We start from the raw sequence: 18,378 nt of genomic DNA, 5'->3' as shown, positions 1-18,378 counted from the left end.
CCCAAATTGGCAGGCAGATTCTTTACCACTAGCGTCACATGGGAAGCCCCAGTCTCTCACCTAATAGGATCAATGTTTTTTTCCTTAAGTTTTACTCTTTGTTATCTAAGGTGCTTTTTTTCCCCCCCAGTATATTTGGTCTCTCTCTAACCTGAAGTTAGAAAGTTTCAGCAAACATCTGGAAATCCTTTGTTTTAGATCTTTCATCTTTCTTTTAAAAAATGCATATTCTTGTTTTAGTATTTATCTGGCTGCATCAGGCCTTACTGAGTTGGGCATATGGGATAGTTCATCATGGTGCGTGGGCATTTCATTGCAGCACGGAGCTACAGAGCTCATGGAGTTGCAGCACACAGGCTTAGTTGCCCCATGACACGTGGGCTCTTAGTTCCAGATCAGGAATTGAACCCATGTCCTCAGTACCAGAAGGGTGATTCTTCCCCACTGGACCACCAGGAAAGTCCCAGTCTGCTCATCTTTCGGGGGACATACTAAGAAGATGACTAGAAGATCTGAGGATACAGTTGGGACTTACAACTGTGGGTTTTACTGGCGGATGATCCAGCTAACTGCTCTGTTGAAGAACCCCTGACATTAATACCCTTAGGTCTTTTCTCTGAATAGTCAAATTTACCAGGTAAGAGTCTTCCAGTCTCCGACCTTGAAGGTATAAGCCTAGTTGCCAGAGTTCTAGAAACCATCACCCAGTAAATAACTTTCACTCAATCTCTGTCTTCAATACAATCATACCCAGGTACCCTCCATGAGAAAGACTCTGTTTTCCATCACTAACAAAGAAACCTCCAGCAATCTGATGAGTTGAGGGTAAGTAGTTGCTGAGACACATTAAGTAAAGAAGGAGATGGGGGGGTCAGTTCAGTTCAGTTCAGTCGTTCAGTCGCTCAGTCGTGTCCAACTCTTTGCGACCCCATGAACAGCAGCATGCCAGGCCTCCCTGTCCATCACCAGCTCCCAGAGTTCACTCAAACTCATGTCCATTGAGTCGGTGATGTCATCCAGCCATCTCATCCTCTGTCGTCTCCTTCTCCTCCTGACCCCAATCCCTCGAGCATCAGTCTTTTCAAATGAGTCAACTCTTCGCATGAGGTGGCCAAAGTATTGGAGTTTCAGCTTTAGAATCATTCCTTCCAAAGAACACCCAGGATTGATCTTTAGAATGGACTGGTTGGATCTCCTTGCAGTCCAAGGGACTCTCAAGAGTCTTCTCCAACACCACAGTTCAAAAGCATCAATTCTTCGGCGCTCAGCTTTCTTCACAGTCTAACTCTCACATCCATACATGACCACAGGAAAAACCATAGCCTTGACTAGACAGACCTTTGTTGACAAAGTAATGTCTCTGCTTTTGAATATGCTATCTAGGTTGGTCATAACTTTCCTTTCAAGGAGTAAGCATCTTTTAATTTCATGGCTGCAATCACCATCTGCAGTGATTTTGGAGCCCCCAAAAATAGTCTGCCACTGTTTCCACTCTTTCTCCATCTATTTCCCATGAAGTGATGGGACCAGATGCCATGATCTTCATTTTCTGAATGTTGAGCTTTAAGCCAACTTTTTCACTCTCCTCTTTCACTTTCATCAAGAGGCTTTTTAGTTCCTCTTCACTTTCTGCCATAAGGGTGGCGTCATCTGCATATCTGAGGTTATTGATATTTCTCCTGGCAATCTTGATTCCAGCTTGTGCTTCTTCCAGCCCAGCGCTTCTCATGATGTACTCTGCATAGAAGTTAAATAAGCAGGGTGACAATATACAGCCTTGTTACTTCAAATAATCCTCCTAATTTTAGTATTACCTACATTCCAGCTAAAATGGACTGGAATGGGTGAATTTAACTCAGATGACTATTATATCTACTACTGTAGGCAAGAATCCCTTAGAAGAAATAGAGTAGCCATCATAGTCAACAAAAGAGTCCGAAATGCAGTACTTGGACGCAATCTCAAAAACAACAGAATGATCTCTGTTCGTTTCCAAAGCAAGCCATTCAATATCACAGTAATCCAAGTCTATGCCCTGACCAATAATGCTGAAGAAGCTGAAGTTGAACAGTTCAAGACCTTCTAGAACTAACACCCAAAAAATATGTCTTTTCATTACAGGGGACTGGAAGGCAAAAGTAGGAAGTCAAGAGAGACCTGGAGTAAAGGGCAAATTTGGCCTTGGAGTACAGAATGAAGCAGGGCAAAGGCTAACAGACTTTTGCAAAGAAAACACACTGGTCATAGCAAACACTCTATTCCAACATCACAAGAGAAGACTCTACACATGGACATCACCAGATGGTCAATACTAAAATCAGATTGATTATATTCTTTGCAGCCAAAGATGGAGACACTCTATACAGTCAGCAAAAACAAGACTGGGAGCTGACTGTGGCTCAGATCATGAACGCCTGTTGACAAATTCAGACTTAAATTGAAGAAAGTACGGAAAACCAGTAGACCATTCAGGTATGACCTAAATCAAATCCCTTACAACTATACAGTGGAAGTGACGAATAGATTCAAGGGATTAGATCTAATAGACAGACTGCCTGAAGAACTATGGATGGAGGTTTGTGACACTGTGCAAGAAGCAAGACCATCCCCAAGAAAAACAAATGCAAAAAGGCAAAATGGTTGTCTAAGGAGGCCTTACAAACAGCTCTGACAAGAAGAGAGGAGAAAGGCAAAGGAGAAAAGGAAAGATATACTCATTTGAATGCAGAGTTCCAAAGAACAGCAAGGAGAGATAAGAAAGCCTTCCTCAGTGATCAAGGCAAAAAAAAAAAAAATAGAGGAATACAATAGAATGGGAAAAACTAGAGATCTCTTCAAGAAAATTAGAGATTCCAAGGGGATATTTCATGCAAAGATGGGCACAATAAAGGACAGAAACAGTATGGACCTAACAGAAGCAGACAATATTAAGAAGAGGTGGCAAGAATGCACTGAAGAACTGTACAAAAAAGATCTTCATGACCCAGATAACCACAATGGTGTCTTCATTCACCTAGAGCCAGACATCCTATAATGTGAAGTCAAGTGGGCCTTAGGAAGCATCACTATGAACAAAGCTAGTGAAGGTGATGGCATTCCAGTTGAGCTATTTCAAATCCTAAAAGATGATGCTGTGAAAGTGCTGCATTCAATATGCCAGCAAATTTGGAAAACTCAGCAGTGGCCACAGGACTGGAAAAGGTCAGTTTTCATTCCAATCCCAAAGAAAGGCAATGCCAAAGAATACTCAAACTACTGAACAATTGCACTCATCTCACACGCTGGCAAAGTAATGTTCAAAATTCTCCAAGCCAGGCTTCAACAATACATGAACCGTGAACTTTCAGATGTTCAAGCTGGATTTTAAAAAGGGAAGAGAAACCAGAGATCAAATTGCCAACATCCAATGGATCATCAAAGAGCAAGAGAGTTCCAGAAAAAAATCTATTTCTGCTTTACTGATTATGCCAAAGCCAAAGTTTATTGTGGATCACAACGAACTGTGAAAAATTCTTCAAGAGATGGGAATATCAGACCACCTTATCTGCCTCCTGAAAAAATCTGTATGCAGGTCAAGAAATGAGTTACAACTGGTCATGGAACAACAGACTGGTTCCAAATTGGGAAAGCAGTAAGTCAAGGCTGTATATTGTCACCCTGTTTATTTAACTTATATGCAGAGTACATCATGAGAAATGCTGGACTGGATGAAGCCCAAGCTAGAATCAAGATTGCTGGGAGAAATATCAATAACCTCAGATATGCAGATGACACCACACTGATGGCAGAAAGCAAAAAAGAACTAAAGAGCCTCTTGATGAAAGTGAAAGAGAAGAGTGAAAAAGTTGGCTTAAAACTCAACATTCAGAAAACTAAGACAATGGCATCTGGTCCCATCACTCCATGGCAAATAGATGGGAAAACAATGGATACAGTCGCAGACTTTATTTTTTGGGGCTCCAAAATCACTGTAGATGGTGACTGAAGCCATGAAATTAAAAGACACTTGCTCCTTGGAAAAAAAAAAAACTATGACCAGCCTTAACAGCTTATTAAAAAGCAGAGACATTACTTTGCCAACGAAGGTCTGTCTAGTCAAAGCTATGGTTTTTCCAATAGTCATCTATGGATGTGAGAGTTGGACTATAAAGAAAGCTGAATACAGAATTGATGCTTTTGAACTGTGGTGTCAGAGAAGACTCTTGAGAGTCCCTTGGACACCAAGGAGATCCAACCAGTCCATCCTAAAGGAAATCAGTACTGAATATTCATTGGAAGCACTGATGCTGAAGCTGAAACTCCAATACTTTGGCCGCCTGATGTGAAGAACTGACTCACTGGAAAAGACCCTGACACTGGGAAAGACTGAAGGCAGAAGAAGGGGACGATAGAAGATGAGATGGTTGGATGGCATCACCAACTAAACAGACATGAGTTTGAGTAAACTCCGGGAGTTGGTGATGGACAGAGAGGCCTGGCGCACTGCAGTCGATGGGGTGGAAGAGCTGGACAGGACTGAGCAACTGAACTGACTGACAGCCCAGCTGTACTGTAATCCCATTGATTTAGGGGTAAATTAAGTTGCTTCTAAGCTTTCTTCACTGCTGGTTTAGTTAACCATATGACCTTCTGTTTTCCAGTTTCTATTGAAAGTTTTGCTATTATTAACTCCTTTCCTTGACCCCTTCCTTAAATCCCCTTATTGTTATCTTCTTAGGATTTAGAAAAAGAGTGAAGTTAAATGCTAGATACCTCAAATTTAACTAAAACCCTCCACTCGCTTGCTAACCCTGGGCAAACTGGCTTCATTCTCAACCTTGCATAAACTGTCAAGATTGATCTTTCCTGAAAGATATAGCTGGTCAGAATCCACTTCTTGAAAACCTTTCAACCGTTCCCAAATGCCTTCAAAATAAAGTTCAAATTCCTTAGCTTGCAAGCCATTTTCTGGTCTGGCTCCCCACTGCGGTCTCCCCAGTCACACCTAGCCACCAACCACACTGCGTTCACTCCAGTCAAACTTATTGGACTTCCAATCTGTCGGCCCCTCACAACACTACGCGCTTGCTGTGCCCTTCCCTTTTCCACTCCAACCTCTCAGTCACCTGGTTAACCCCCAGATTCAGTTCAAGCAACATTTCCTCCTGGAATCCTTTCTCCATTCCTAGAGATACACCCTGGGCGTATCCCTAATAAAGCACCTATCCACTCTCACGTGAGTCCACCTCACTCACCTTTGTATCCCCAGAGGCAACCACATAATAAGCAATCAGAGAGGGAAACGGCTGACAGGAGCAAGCGCCTCAGAATATATTGACAGTCCGTGTTTTAGCGCAGCTCCCGGTCAGAGGGAAGCGCTACGGCGAATAATGTCACACTCACCAAGTCGTTTTCCCAGGGCCCCGATAGGTGGCGGAGTGGGATAGGCAGACAGAGGGTCCATGGCTGTCCAGTCTGTAATACCCCAAAGGTCCTACCATCATCACCCAGCACCCCGAAGACGCTCAAGAAATTCTTGTAGAAGAAATTAAACAGACCACAACAGTGTCGTGAAGGTGGACAGGTCTGAATGGCCTTAGACTGGAGAAATTTTCGATACTCCGTCTTACCACAGGTGGTCACGCGGTGGGGTCTCGCAGCGGGCATGCGCACGAGACCCTGGGAGTTGTAGTTCACCCGGTGAAACCGGAAGGGAAAGACCACGCTGAGCATCCTGGGAACTGTGGTGTTGGCTAAGGTGCGCCCTCTGCGCAGGCGCAAACCGACAGTTACTTCCGGGCGTTTTTCCGTAGTATTTCGCAAAAGAAAACCCGAGGGTAACGATGGCTACCTACAGCCTGGCGAACGAGCGACTACGCGCCCTGGAAGACATCGAAAGAGAAATTGGAGCCATTCTTCAGAATGCAGGTTCGGGATACGAAGACGAGAGGGGCGCGACCGCTTGCACATGCGCGGACCAAGTTGGGTTGGAAGGGATCCTAACTGGGTTTAGGGGTGGGTGGGGCTGGCCCTGGGGCGGGGCTATACTGGCGGTCTTCGGATAGCCCCGCCCGCTCTCCGCTCCGGCAGGTACCGTGATCTTGGAACTGTCCAAGGAAAAAACCAACGAGAGGCTCTTAGACCGACAGGCAGCGGCCTTCACCGCGTCGGTGCAGCACGTGGAAGCAGAGCTGTCGGCTCAGATTCGCTATCTCACTCAGGTGTGTGTGGTGGAACGTGCTACGCTCCCACCCCAGCTCTCTGCCTTAGCCTTATTCTTCAAGAGTCCGGGGCACAGCTTTGGACCCCCGGAGCCAAGCAAAACCAGCCCTACCCAGCAAGCCCGTCGATCCTGGCAGCATCCTTCCCTTCCAGGACAGGTTTCCTGTGTCACTGAGTTGCATCACATGAGCCAGTGGGTGGGAAAGCCCTGGGAGAGGGCATCTAAACAATAGGAAAGCTGTAGGATTTGCCCGTAGACATTTGACCTGACCTCAAGTGTACAGCGCTCCAGACAGCTACCTCACGAGAAAAGGAACAGGACTGAAAGGGCTCTGAGGTTATTACAACAGGAAGCACCATTTACTAAACGTGTACAGTGTGCTAGACATTCTGCATTATCTAATCCTATAACAACTCGGAAAAGTGAAACTGTTAGTCTCTCAGCCGTGTCCGACTCTCTGTGACCCTGTGGACTGTAGCCCGCCAGGCTCCTCTGTCCATGGAATTTCTCAGGCAAGAATACTGGAATGGGTAGCCATTCCATTCTCCAGGGGATCTTCCCGACCCAGGGATTGAACCCGGGTCTCCTGCATTGCAAGCAGATTCTTTACCATGTGAGCCATCAGGGAAGCCCATAACAACTCTAGGAAGTAGTTACAGTCATCCCCACTTTACAGAGGTTTTTAATAGAAGTTCATTGATGTGCTCTAGGTAATCCAGCTAACCATCTGGCATAGCAAATTCAAACTCAGGGAAGAAATGAGGCAAAAGACCTGATGACTTGTTGGGGAGATGGGTGAGGGAAGGGGTGCTTCACTGATCAATCTGAATGTCCTATAGGTGGCCACAGGGCAGCCCCACGAGGGCTCCAGCTACTCTTCAAGGAAGGACTGTCAAATGGCCCTGAAGCGAGTGGACTATGCTCGCCTCAAGCTCAGTGAGGTGGCCCGAACCTGTGAGCAGATGCTGGAGAACTAGGCCAAGCAGGTGAACAGCTTGGAGGGAGAGCTCCACATATACCCCAGAACCGAATCTGGAGAGTGTGGGCTACCCTGTACCTGCCGTACTGGTCAGAGGCCATGAGGACAAGGGTGCAGAAGGTGGGAAGGAAGACACTTAAGAGACCAAGCCTGTGCACAGCTGTGCCCTGGCTCCTCCAGCAGGTTGCTCCTGCCATGTACTTCACTGAGTACGGACAAGCTCAGACAGAAGGTGGAGACTTAGACACCCAGCCCACTTCCTCATGTCCCTGCCCTAGGCTTTCCGCAGACTTGGACCAAGGAAGACACATTTTTGGTTCACTGAAAAAGACAAAATGAGAACGAAGGGTTTTGCTAATAAAAATAATAACACTAAAACAAGGAGCTTAGACTCTAATTGGGGCATATATGGTGATGTAAGGGGTTGAGGAAGTAAAACCAGGCTGCATGGCAGCTGCTGAGGAGGGAGGGTGGAAAAGCCCAGGCCTTTACTGTGGGTTCAGGGCGTGAAGCAGGAGAGGGTAGAAGCTAGGGAGGAACACTGGTGTGGTGTGAAGTGACAAGAGCAAAATATACGGGTCATGGGACATGGAGGCTGGTGGGGGTTGGGAGGAGATGTTGAGGGGGAAGATGCTAGGTGGCCATCAGCAGAGAAGCTGAAGCCAAGAACCAGGCATGATTAGGGGGCAAGGGCATAAGACCCATGTCTGCAGAAAGAAGAGCCAAAAATTATAAAAATAAGTTTTAGTAGTTAAAAAATATGGAATTTATACAAGACATAAACAGTAAATTTTATATCACAGTATAGGAGAAATCCAAAATAAAAGAGGAAAGGTCTAAGGGAGGTCCGTGGCTGGTTAGTTGTGAATTAAACACTGACCAATAAGTAGAGTGTCTACCATGTGCCAGAGATTGTTCTCGTATATTAATTGATGCTGAATAAATCACAATCTGCCCTCACAAGATTCCATTCTGTGTACTGGTTCTTCTGCTGCAGATATATAATGAAGCTGCAAGATCTGGAAAAGATAAAGAAATTAACAGATGCGCTCTGAGATCAAGGGAAGTTGGGCAGGGTATCAGGGGGGCAAGGGGTGACAGCTTAAACTGGGGAATCAGAGTCCAAAACATTAGCTGTAGACCAGGTACACAGCAGGTGCTCAACAGTAAAGATCTGTGAATTGAATGAAGGGCTCCCACCTTCCTCCACAGCTTCATCTCCCACTAGTCTGCTCTAGCTGCCACCTTGATGTTGCTCCAAGCACTGCCTGACTTCGAGGGCTGGTCCCTGGGCCTATGATGGCGTCCCTCCCTCTCCACTCTGTAGTCGGGCTGACTCTTCACTCATCGCCTGTATTTGTCTCTGGGTCTGCCTGGGAGCTGCTGCTGGCAGAATCCCTGCCAGGGAGGCTCTGGGTCCCTGGAGGAGGGGTTCAGAAGCCCAGTTTACCTGGGGGATGCTGTAGAGGCTGCTTCCTCCTCCGCTTGCACACCACGTAGAGTAGGACTCCAGTGAGGATGAAAACGATGGCCAAGAGGGACAACACAGGCACCATGGCTAATGTCCCAGCCGCAGGACCCATGTTTTCTTTCAGCTGCTTCTGGTTCTCCCTAGCCTCAGGCTCTGCCCCCAGACTGTGGCCTGAAGTGTAAGTGGTAGTTTCATGGGTGGGGATGAGCTTGCTGTCCAAGGACAGTGCTCCTTCCAGAGGAGTGGGTTGCTGGGTATGCTGCAAAGTGGATGGCAGGTACATCTGGGAAGTGGTGGCTGTGTCTGAAGGTGCTGCTTCTGTGGGCTCAGGAAGCTGGGTGCTGTGAAGAGGTGCACCCGCCTGGTGGGTCACCACCCTAGGTTGAGCATGTCTACATTCTGAAGAAGCAAGAAGTGAGGAATCAGGGCTACGAGGTGACAAGGTGAAGAACTAGACAGAGGGCAGGGTAGTGGGTCAAGGAAAACACCAAGGGAACAGCTGAAGGCCAGGAAAGGAGGGTAGAGGGAAAATATGGAGAGATGAAAGTGAGCAACTACAACATGGAACCCCTGGGGCAATCATGTCCTGGGAAGTCAGGACACCCAGGTTGGAACCCAGACTCTGCTACAAAGTAGCTGTGACCTTGCCCCTTGTTGCCTAACCTCTCTGGGGTTCATTTCTTTTAGCTGTAACTTAGGGATAATTTTATTAACAAAGGCCAGAGTAGCAAGGAAGAGTAGATGAAATCAGATAGGTGCTGGGACCTGGAAGAACACCTGGTGTCTTAATGGTTGTGTATTTATTTTAGGGGTAAAATACAACCAGCATATCAAATTTGTGACTTCACAGGTGTTCCTGCTTAGGACAAGTTGCCATTAAATTTTTCAAAAGTAGCTGTATACACTTATTTATTCATTTCATTGTTTTAAAATTTCACTTCAAAGGAACAATAAAATACAGAACTCTCCTTAATAATATACATGGTGAAATGTCTGGGAATAAAGTATAGTCAAACCTGCAACTTACTTGGAAGTGTACAAAAAAGATATTAGGCAGATCAATGAGGGATAGAGGGATGCATAGATAGATGGGTGGGCAATAAAGCAAATATAGTTACAATGCCTTAAACTCGATATTATAAAATATAAAATATATTTGCTTTATTATGGATGTATATAAAATACATCAAATATAAAAATCAAACATAGAATTAGGTGGTGGTTATATGGATGTTCACTGGACAAATCTCTCAACTTTTGTACATGTCTTCAAATTTCCATAATAAAATTGTTCTTGTTGTTTAGTCATCAAGTAATGTCTGACTCTTTTGCAGCTCCATGGACTATAGCCCATAAGGCTCCTCTGTCCATGGGATTTCCCAGTCAAGAGTGACATCTTCTCCAGGGGATCCTTCCAACCCAAGGATAGAACCCACTATCTCCTCCACTGGCAGGTAGATTCTTTACCCCTGAGCCACTGGGGAAGCCGCCACCACAAAATACCGGAACATAAAAATAGTGCCTTGATTTCAAGAACAACATTAAGTAAATGCACAGTGATAGGAAGTATTGGCAAAAATCATGAAAGTGATGGTGAAGGGTTTATGGTAAAGAGGAACTTAAGTCAAAGCGTACTGAAGAAGAAAGGGCTGAGGCAAAGAAGGGTGTAAGGGGGCCGCACAGGAGCCCTGGGGACAGGGCCTAGGGAGGAGGGGGAAGCTCTCACCTCCGCTGTCAAAGCAGCGCATCAGTTCCTGAACCCAGCGGTCAGTGCTGCCTCCACACACAGTTCCGCGGGGTAGCTGGAACCTGAGGAACGACCTGGCTTCAGATGTGTCCCCACTCTCTGTCCCACCCCCGCTATTCTCAGCTCTCTCCTGGTTCCAAGGAAGTGAGGTCACTCCCGAGCTTCGGCAGTTTCTGCTGGGACTGGGAAATTCCAGGTAGGTGGGACAGGGGAAAAGGGAAACTGAAGGTGCAACGAATTAGGGCGAACGTGACCGGGAGGAATGGGGCAGGGGCTAGACGTCCTCCCAGAAGGAGATCGAGTTTGACCAGAGGATCCTGAAGGGCTGGGGGCGAGGGGCGCCGCGCAGCCCTCCCAGGGGTGGGTGGTGAGATTACCTGATGTAGGAAAAACAGCGCTGATATGCTGTCAGGTATTTTCGGAGATGACTCATTTCACTCTCGTTTGGAGGGGAACGGGAAGGGATTGTACGATTGCAGGGACACCTCCCAACCTTGCTGCCTTCGTTGCCATTGCCTGAGAGGAATGGAAGTGGCTCGCACAGGCCCCGGTTCAAGGGGCTCATGCAGCTGCTACTAAGACTTCAACCCACAGCCTCGCTACAGTGTCTCCCGTAGACCCCAGGATCTGAGCCCCGACCCCGGCTCGACCCACGCTTCACTCTCCCCAAATATGTCCATAATCACATCTGGACCCAGGTGTTCCCCAGCCCATCCCCAAGCCCAAGCAGCTGGCCCTCCCCCTGCCCCAGCTGCCTTGGGGACCCTGGCTCCTCACTTAACTCAACCCCGCGGCGCTAGTGCCTCCCGCCCGTTTCCTTCCCCGGATTCGGGGCTCCGGGCCTCTGACAAACCTGAAGGAGTGAGACAAGCTACAAACAGTAGGACCAAGAGTAACCGGGATGCCCGGCCCAGCATCGTCTCGGCCCGCCGCGTTCTGTCTGACTCCCCGACGTTCTCCGGAGCCTGACGACCAGCCGGTTTCTCAATGGCTTTCGCTTCCTTCTCCCGCTTCGCCTGTGATTCCGAGGGACACGGCGGTCGTCGGCGCTGGGGCCCGGCCGGCCGAGGCAGGTCGCGAGGGGGGCGGCGCGTCCCTCCCGGCGTCCTCACCGTCTCAAATCGACAGTGGGGTCAGTACCGTCGCAACCGCGTGATCGCAGGCTTGCGGGCGGCGGGGAAACTCCGGGAGGTGGAGTTTCTCCGCCAGCACCCCCGCACCCAGCCCAGAGCCTCGTCGAGGGATAACCAGGAATGACGGAAGAAGGCGAGAGAAAGCGAAAGGAAGCCCGAGGTGCACGGCTCGGCTGGATGGCAGCCCTGCCCCCTGGGCCGATTCGTCCGGCCCAGAGATGCCAGCACCGCCCGCCTGCCCTCCGCAGCTCAGTCTCTGTGACCTGCTCCTTAGAGAGGCTTTCACGTTTTGACCGGGCTCAGTCACGTGGGCGAAGCGACTGTCAGCCCCAGTCCGCGCGCTCCGCCCGCGCAGACACTGACCCGGGCGCCTCCGCGCCGCACCAGACTTTGGGGCGTGGCCACCCGAGCAGCCGGCCACGGGCTCGGGCAGCCTGACGTCACACCGCACCCCGAGGTATTTACCTTCGAAAAGTGGTGGCGGCTGCAGGTACCGGAGTAGTGGAGCGGCCGGGGCGGGGCTAGGTGTACTGGGGTTCACCGCCAACCCTAACCCCGTCCAAGGCGAAGGGAGGCCCTGCCTCTGATGCCCTCTTCCCACACCCCACAGAAGAGTCCAGAACTCTTCCCCATAGGATTAACCCTCTCCCACTTCGATCCTCGATTTAATTCAACCCCTACGTTTGAGGGTTTGAGCCTCAGATTTGGAGCCCCAAATATTATCTCCCTCCTGACTACTCACTTTTAACCCTAATCACCCACTTTCAAGTCTGGCCCCCATTCTCATCCTGAACTCGCATCCTCAGCCCTAAAACCTCCTTTCTAGCTCCCAACATCCATCCATAGATTCCACCCTAAGGGACCCCTCCAACCCACACTGTCCCCGGTGCCTCTCCCTCACCATACATCCCTTCCTCTTCTCAGTCTGGCTCAGGCCCTGTGCCCCTGAAGACATGGAGTTTGTGTCTGGATACCGGGATGAATTCCTTGATTTTGCTGCCCTCCTCTTTGGCTGGTTCCACAAGTTCGTGGCAGAGCGCGGGGCTGTAGGGACCAGCCTTGAGGGTCGCTGGCGGCAGCTGGAGGCTCAGATCAGAAGGTTGCCCCAGGACCCGGCCCTTTGGGTGCTCCACGTCTTGCCCAACCGCAGTGTGGGCATCAGCCTGGGGCAAGGGGCAGAGCCAGGCCCTGGACCAGGCCTGGGGGCTGCCCGGCTGCTGGGAGATGAGCCCCCACTCCACCTGCGAGACCTAAGTCCCTATGTCAGCTTTGTCAGCCTGGAGGAAGGGGAGCAAGGAGAGGAGGAGGAGGAGGAGGAGGAAGAAGAAGAGAATGGAAAGGAGGAGGGTGCCGGCACCAAAAAGGTAGAAACGGACGAGGATGGGGAGCCGGCCCCTGGCAGCAGGGAGCCCCCCCGGGAAGCCACCCCTCCAGGGGAGCCAGAGGATGCCCAGCAGGAGGCTGGAGGTGGCGAGGATGGCAAAGAAGACAGGGCAGAAGACGGGCCGGGGCCTGAGAGGAGGATGGGGCGGAGAGGCGGTAAGAACCCGGGACACCGCTGGCCCCCTCAGAGCGCAGTTAGGAGTCACACATGGGTGGGCCTCAGGCCAAGCTGGCCTGAAAAGGTGTTTTCATTGATCCACATTTTTTTTTAAGTTTCACCAGCATTTAAATAGTAAAAGAAAAAAACAATTCCAGAAGTCGAGAGTTAACACCTCAAGAAAAATGTGAAGTTCCCACAGCACACCCCCACATTTCTGCCTGGCAGCAAATGCTCGTTCTGTGGAGCCACTGTCCCCTTCCAAAAAGGCCTGCCCTCTCTACCTAGTCGCCTCTCCTGGCCCCAGGAGTATCTGATTTGGTACCCTGCCCCTAACAATCTTCCCCCTCTACCCCCGACTTTTCCTGTCTTCTGCAGATGCTGCCCCCTTGCACCTTTCCTGTCTCCTACTGGTGACGGATGAGCATGGCATCATCCTGGGCATTGACCTGCTGATGGAAGGAGCACAGGGGAGCACCAGCAGGGGCTCAGGGGCTGAGAACCTGGCTCCTCGAGCCTATGCTCTCCTCTGCCACAGCATGGTCTGCCCCATGGGCTCCGGAGACCCCCGAAAGCCCCGACAGCTTACTGTGGGAGATGCCCAGCTGCATTGGTACAGAAAGCTGGTAGAGGGTGGAGAAGCCTGGGGGCCTGGGCTTCTGAGCTCCACCCCCAACCTGATGCTGTCTCCACCCTCATTCAGGGAGCTGGAGAGTCTGGTCCCAAGGCTGGGAGTGAAGTTATCCAAGACCCCGATGCGGACATGGGGTCCCCGGCCAGGCTTCACCTTTGCCTCCCTTCGGGCTCGAACCTGCCATGTTTGTCACAGGCACAGCTTTGAAGTGAAACTGACACCCTGGTGAGCAACCTGCAAAGACAGAGTGAGGGGGAGGAAAGTCTGGCAAACAGAGAGGAAGCAGGCTAGTGGGGGACACTGTGGACAGACAGAATGAGGACCAGAGAAACAAGAAGATGGAAAAATACCATGCCGTTATAGGCAAAGAGAGTACACATAGACTGAGTGACATATGGGCAGCTGCAGAACAGATGGACAGCAGACAGGGGACCTACATACACTAACACTGGATACCCCACCACCTCCTATAACCCCAGCCCTCAGTGCGGTGCTGTCTTGTACTGTGGAGAGGCTTGTCTCCGTGCGGACTGGAAGCGATGCCCTGATGACGTAAGCCACCGATTTTGGTGCCCAAGGCTTGCAGCCTTCATGGAGCGGGCTGGAGAACTGGCAACCCTGCCTTTTACCTACACCGCAGGTACCATAAGGTCAAGATGGATGGGGGAAGCAGAACTAGGTCCTTGGAACAGGGTCCTGGGCTTGAAGGTTAAGTGCCTGTTATTTCAGAGTCTTGATCCCTGGAGTAACAGCTGAGCACTGGGTGTGTGGGGCTGGGAGCTAGACCCCTGGGGCTGAAGATAGCCTCTCTGGAGCTGAGGACTGAGTTCCCAGGTCCCTGAGAGAACTTAGGGGATTCAGGAGTAGAGATACAAATACTTGCTTCCCAGTTTCACAAGCTGGCAACCTGAAACAAATCACTTTACTTTTTAGAGTTTTTCCTCACCGGTAAAACAGGCAGATTAGCAAATGTTAAAACCCATGGAATTGTTATATGGCTTCTGTGGACTATGCTGTAGCCACTCAGGAATGTTAGTTCTCTGCCTGACTAGAAGCAGACTCAGATCCAGGGTCCTGGGGAGAGGCTGAGGTGAGCCCAAGTCTGGAATCCTGGCCACTGGGCCCTCAACCCCTCCCCTCATCCTTCTCCAGAGGTGACCAGTGAAACCTTTAACAAGGAGGCCTTCCTGGCCTCCCGCGGCCTCACTCGTGGCTACTGGACCCAGCTCAGCATGCTGATTCCAGGCCCTGGCGCCCCCAGGCACCCAAGGGGCAGCACACCCTCCCTCAGCCTTCTTCTCCATGGTGCGTGGGGCCTCTCTCCAGGCATGAGTCGCTCAAACTAGAGAGCAGGAGGGGAGATCAAAAAGTTGTCCAGATCCTAGAAAACCCCTCCACATACACAGCAGACACTCCCACCCCCAGCACCAGGGCACTGCCTGCCCCTCCCCAGCCCTCGGAAAAGTCACCCCTGCCCACCCTCTCCAGAAGCCCCATCCCTAGGCAGTTTCCCAGCCCCCTGCTGCAGCTCCAGGTCCTCTCAGGGAACACAGCTCCTTTGGAAGAAGGAAGCAGCCAGGTGGGGATCTCTCTGACACCAGGCTCATCATCTTTCATCCTCACAGGAGATCCTTACCAGCCTCTCCAGGGGGATGGGCCTGCTCTGATGCCTCCAGTGCCCCCAGATTCACCCAGGGGCCTCTTTGGTGAGCCAGAGGGGCCCTGAGGGAGCTAGGGGTGGGGATATGATCTGCAGGGCCAGAGGTCTTGGGTGGCTGAGAAAGGAGGCTGTTAGACTGGAGGGGACCTGAGGTCAGGTCCCCAGTAGCCCACTCTCCCCAGGCTCGTGGCAGGATTACTACATTTGGCGGGGCCTCAGCTTGGACTCCCCCATGGCCGTGCTCCTCACCTACCCACTGACTGTGTACTACGTCATCACCCACCTGGTGCCCCAGTCCTGTAAGGAGAGCTGAGGCAGGGGGGAGGACTGCGTGGAGCAGAGGGGCCAGGGGGCTGGTAGGGGACAGGAGGGAGGGGAGGAGGAGACCACATTCTTAAGTGGCTAGCTTATCACCCAGTCCCTGAGCTCAATATCCAGAACAAACAGTCACTGAAAATCCACGTGGTGGAGGCCGGGAAGGAGTTTGACCTTGTCATGGTGTTTTGGGTAAGTCCCTCCAGGCCTGAAGGGTGGGCATCTGGGTATGGAGGTGAACACAGGGTGGGATCCAGATTCGTCCTCTCTGCCCTTCAGGAACTCTTGGTCTTGCTCCCCCACGTGGCCCTGGAGCTGCAGTTTGTGGGTGATGGCCTGCCCCCTGAAAGTGACCAGCAGCACTTTACTCTGCAGAGGGTGAGGGTTGAGTACCCCCTCCCCCTGTCCCCCACCCTAATCTCCAGACCTGGTCTCTCTGTTATCATCCTGGTTGGGCAGTGCCGTTCTGACCCCTGCCTTCTCTCCCCTGTCTTACCTGACACATCTTCCAGCACCATCACTTCCACTGGCCTCTCTCCCACTTCTGACTCTCCAGGATGGCCCTGAAGTATCTGTCCGCCCTGGTTCTGGCATATCAGCACGGCTCAGCTCTGGGACTAAGGAGAAGGGGGGCCGCAGAGACCTGCAGATCAAGGTGTCTGCAAGGCCCTACCACCTGCTCCAGGGGCCCAAGCCTGACTTGGTCATCGGTAAGAGCCGGGGGTGGGAGGGTGGAGAAGGTGGGAGGAGGCCATGGAAGCTAGCTTCTCCCTGCTCTCCTTCCCTCCGCAGGATTTAACTCTGGCTTTGGACTAAAGGACACTTGGCTGAGCTCGCTGCCCCGGTTACAGGTGGGGGATGGGGCAAACGAGACCTTCTCTAACCTGCCTCCCGGTCCCCCATTTTCTAAAAGTGTCTTCTTCCCCATCATCTACTCCACAGACAGAGGGTGCACCCACGGGTCCTCCTGGCCCCTGTGTCTGCCTCATGCGTCTCCCCATCCCAGTCCTCTGGGTCCCCAGGAGGTATATGGGGGTGGGAGCTTTTCTGTGAGTGTCTGAGGCCCCGCTCCCACCCCAGTCCCTCCGAGTGCCGGCGTTCTTCACCGAGAGCAGCGAGTATGGCTGTGTGATGGACGACCAGACCATGGCGGTGGCCACAGGAGGGGGGACCAGCCCTCCACAGCCCAACCCTTTCCGCTCCCCCTTTCGCCTCAGAGCGGCAGACAATTGCATGCCCTGGTAAGGCCTTCGTGCTCTCTGGCTGCTCATCCTGAAAAGCCCACCTCAACCCTCGTCTCTATGGTCCTGGGACCCTTCTGGCCCAGCCCTACCCTCTGCTTCCTCCGCCCGCACTCCTCACGACCCCCACTGGAGGGTCTCGACAACGCCCACACACCCCTCTATAGAACCAGCTCACAAAATCTCTCCAACCCCTGGTCGTCTACCCACCAAAACATAGCCCTGATTACACCCTGGCTCACCCACGGAGCCCTAAGCCTAGCCCCACCCCCCGGGAACGCAGAATTTATAAGCCCCGCCCCTTGGGATAGCCCAGCCTATTGGCCCCGCCCCTGATGGAGCCACGCCCCCTCAGGTACTGCAACGCTTTCATCTTCCACTTGGTCTACAAGCCTTCGCACGGAAGCGGGGCCCGCCCGGCGCCCGGGCCGGTGACTCCGGCCCCAACTCCTACAGCCCCTCCCGCCCCCGCCCGTAGGCGCCGAGGAGAAAAGAAACCTGGGCGGGGGTCCCGCCGGCGCAGGTGAGGGCCGAGAGACAGCAGTCTACCGTCTCCCCCTACACGCCTCAGAAAGGAACGCGAAACAGGGGAGGCCGAGGGCGGGGCCGGTTGGCGGAACACGAAAAGCTAAATAAAATAACTTGTTTGAAACCACTGAGTCAAATGCTCATCGTTGGGTCCTTAAATGGAGAGAGGAGAAAAAGGATTTAAGGACGACATTTTCCTCCAGCTTTCTTCAGTTCCTCGACCGCTATCTCCTCTCTCTTTGCTTGGGATTCTAACCTTCCTGGGTAATCCCGTGCGTGCGTGCTAAATCGCTTCAGTCTTGTCCGACTCTTGGCTACCCCATGGATTGTAGCCCGCTAGGCTCCTCTGTCCATGGAATTCTCCAGGCAAAGATACTGGAGTGGGTTGTCACTTCCTCCTGCAGGGGATCTTCCCGGCCCCAAACTCCTAATAAGAAGAAGTGTTGATAAGACACTTTCCGGCCCCAGGAACATTCAGGGACCGGATCCAAGTCAAGATAAGACCAAGAAACGGAAAGTGACTTCTCTGTGGAAGGGGGGAAGGGAGGGGGTGCGGGGGCAGGGGAGGCATACAGCTTCCTAGGGGCTGCACAGCCTTGGTTTAGAGTCAGTGAAAGCCCCAGGCCACCCACCTGTCCCGCTTAGAAACCTCATGGCCATCCTTGACTCCACCTTCTCTCATCTTTCATGTCCCGTAAGAACCAACTGAATGAGACTGCTGGTCACTCAGCCTCCAGCAGTTTATGTCCAGTCCCACTGCAAATGCCCCCCGTATCGCCTATTCCTTCCAAAACAGACATTCAAAACATTATTCTCTGCTTAAATCCCTTCAGTGACTTTCTTCTGATTTTAAAATCCCCATAAGCATAAGCTGTGCCTAAAGATGCTTGTCACAAAGTATAAAAAAGGAAAAAATAGTGGAGAAACC

The 18,378-nt window shown here is 51.4% G+C and overlaps 4 protein-coding genes across 12 annotated transcripts in view; 2 read left to right on the top strand and 2 right to left on the bottom strand.

Annotated features, from left to right (window-relative positions):
- PELP1 (proline, glutamate and leucine rich protein 1) overlaps positions 1–5,716 on the bottom strand; it is a 48,324-nt gene extending 42,608 nt beyond the window's left edge. Inside the window, exon 1 of the mRNA XM_069603273.1 lies at positions 5,383–5,716. Within this exon, the coding sequence (XP_069459374.1) occupies positions 5,383–5,712 (330 nt within the window). The 5' untranslated portion in view covers positions 5,713–5,716. The remainder of the gene's footprint in view (positions 1–5,382) is intronic.
- MED11 (mediator complex subunit 11) lies at positions 5,697–8,144 on the top strand. 2 transcript variants are annotated; one of them, XM_069603287.1, is made up of 3 exons: positions 5,697–5,907; positions 6,070–6,200; positions 7,042–8,144. In XM_069603287.1, exons 1-3 carry the CDS (start codon positions 5,823–5,825, stop codon positions 7,177–7,179), a joined length of 354 nt encoding a protein of 117 aa, XP_069459388.1. In that variant the 5' UTR covers positions 5,697–5,822; the 3' UTR covers positions 7,180–8,144. The 2 variants fall into 2 exon arrangements, with proteins under 2 accessions (XP_069459388.1, XP_069459387.1); XM_069603286.1 differs by having other exon boundaries at positions 5,751–5,960; positions 6,045–6,200.
- On the bottom strand, positions 7,924–17,176 carry CXCL16 (C-X-C motif chemokine ligand 16). 3 transcript variants are annotated; one of them, XM_069603283.1, is made up of 8 exons: positions 16,178–16,471; positions 15,856–16,024; positions 12,434–13,940; positions 11,253–11,415; positions 10,777–10,915; positions 10,379–10,461; positions 8,632–9,051; positions 7,924–8,200 (listed from the first exon to the last, which is right to left on the bottom strand). In XM_069603283.1, the coding sequence occupies exons 3-8, from the start codon at positions 12,485–12,487 to the stop codon at positions 8,139–8,141; spliced, it is 921 nt and encodes a 306-aa protein (XP_069459384.1). In that variant the 5' UTR covers positions 12,488–13,940; positions 15,856–16,024; positions 16,178–16,471; the 3' UTR covers positions 7,924–8,138. The 3 variants fall into 3 exon arrangements, with proteins under 3 accessions (XP_069459384.1, XP_069459385.1, XP_069459386.1); XM_069603284.1 differs by lacking the exons at positions 12,434–13,940; positions 15,856–16,024 and adding an exon at positions 17,133–17,176 and having other exon boundaries at positions 16,178–16,298; XM_069603285.1 differs by lacking the exons at positions 12,434–13,940; positions 16,178–16,471 and having other exon boundaries at positions 15,856–16,075.
- ZMYND15 (zinc finger MYND-type containing 15) lies at positions 12,367–17,574 on the top strand. 6 transcript variants are annotated; one of them, XM_069603276.1, is made up of 13 exons: positions 12,386–13,071; positions 13,451–13,685; positions 13,776–13,931; positions 14,186–14,346; positions 14,859–15,011; positions 15,332–15,412; positions 15,549–15,665; positions 15,785–15,873; positions 15,961–16,059; positions 16,238–16,391; positions 16,474–16,532; positions 16,762–16,922; positions 17,278–17,574. In XM_069603276.1, exons 1-13 carry the CDS (start codon positions 12,486–12,488, stop codon positions 17,447–17,449), a joined length of 2,223 nt encoding a protein of 740 aa, XP_069459377.1. In that variant the 5' UTR covers positions 12,386–12,485; the 3' UTR covers positions 17,450–17,574. The 6 variants fall into 6 exon arrangements, 5 of the variants coding, with proteins under 5 accessions (XP_069459380.1, XP_069459377.1, XP_069459378.1 ...); XM_069603279.1 differs by having other exon boundaries at positions 12,367–13,071; positions 15,785–16,059; XR_011259829.1 differs by having other exon boundaries at positions 15,785–16,059; positions 16,624–16,922.
- The last annotated feature ends 804 nt before the right edge of the window (positions 17,575–18,378 follow it).

The sequence above is a fragment of the Ovis canadensis genome, chromosome 11 (genome assembly GCF_042477335.2).
Source record: "Ovis canadensis isolate MfBH-ARS-UI-01 breed Bighorn chromosome 11, ARS-UI_OviCan_v2, whole genome shotgun sequence".
NCBI classification, from domain to species: domain Eukaryota; kingdom Metazoa; phylum Chordata; class Mammalia; order Artiodactyla; family Bovidae; genus Ovis; species Ovis canadensis.
This window is presented reverse-complemented; position numbering and strand designations above follow the sequence as displayed.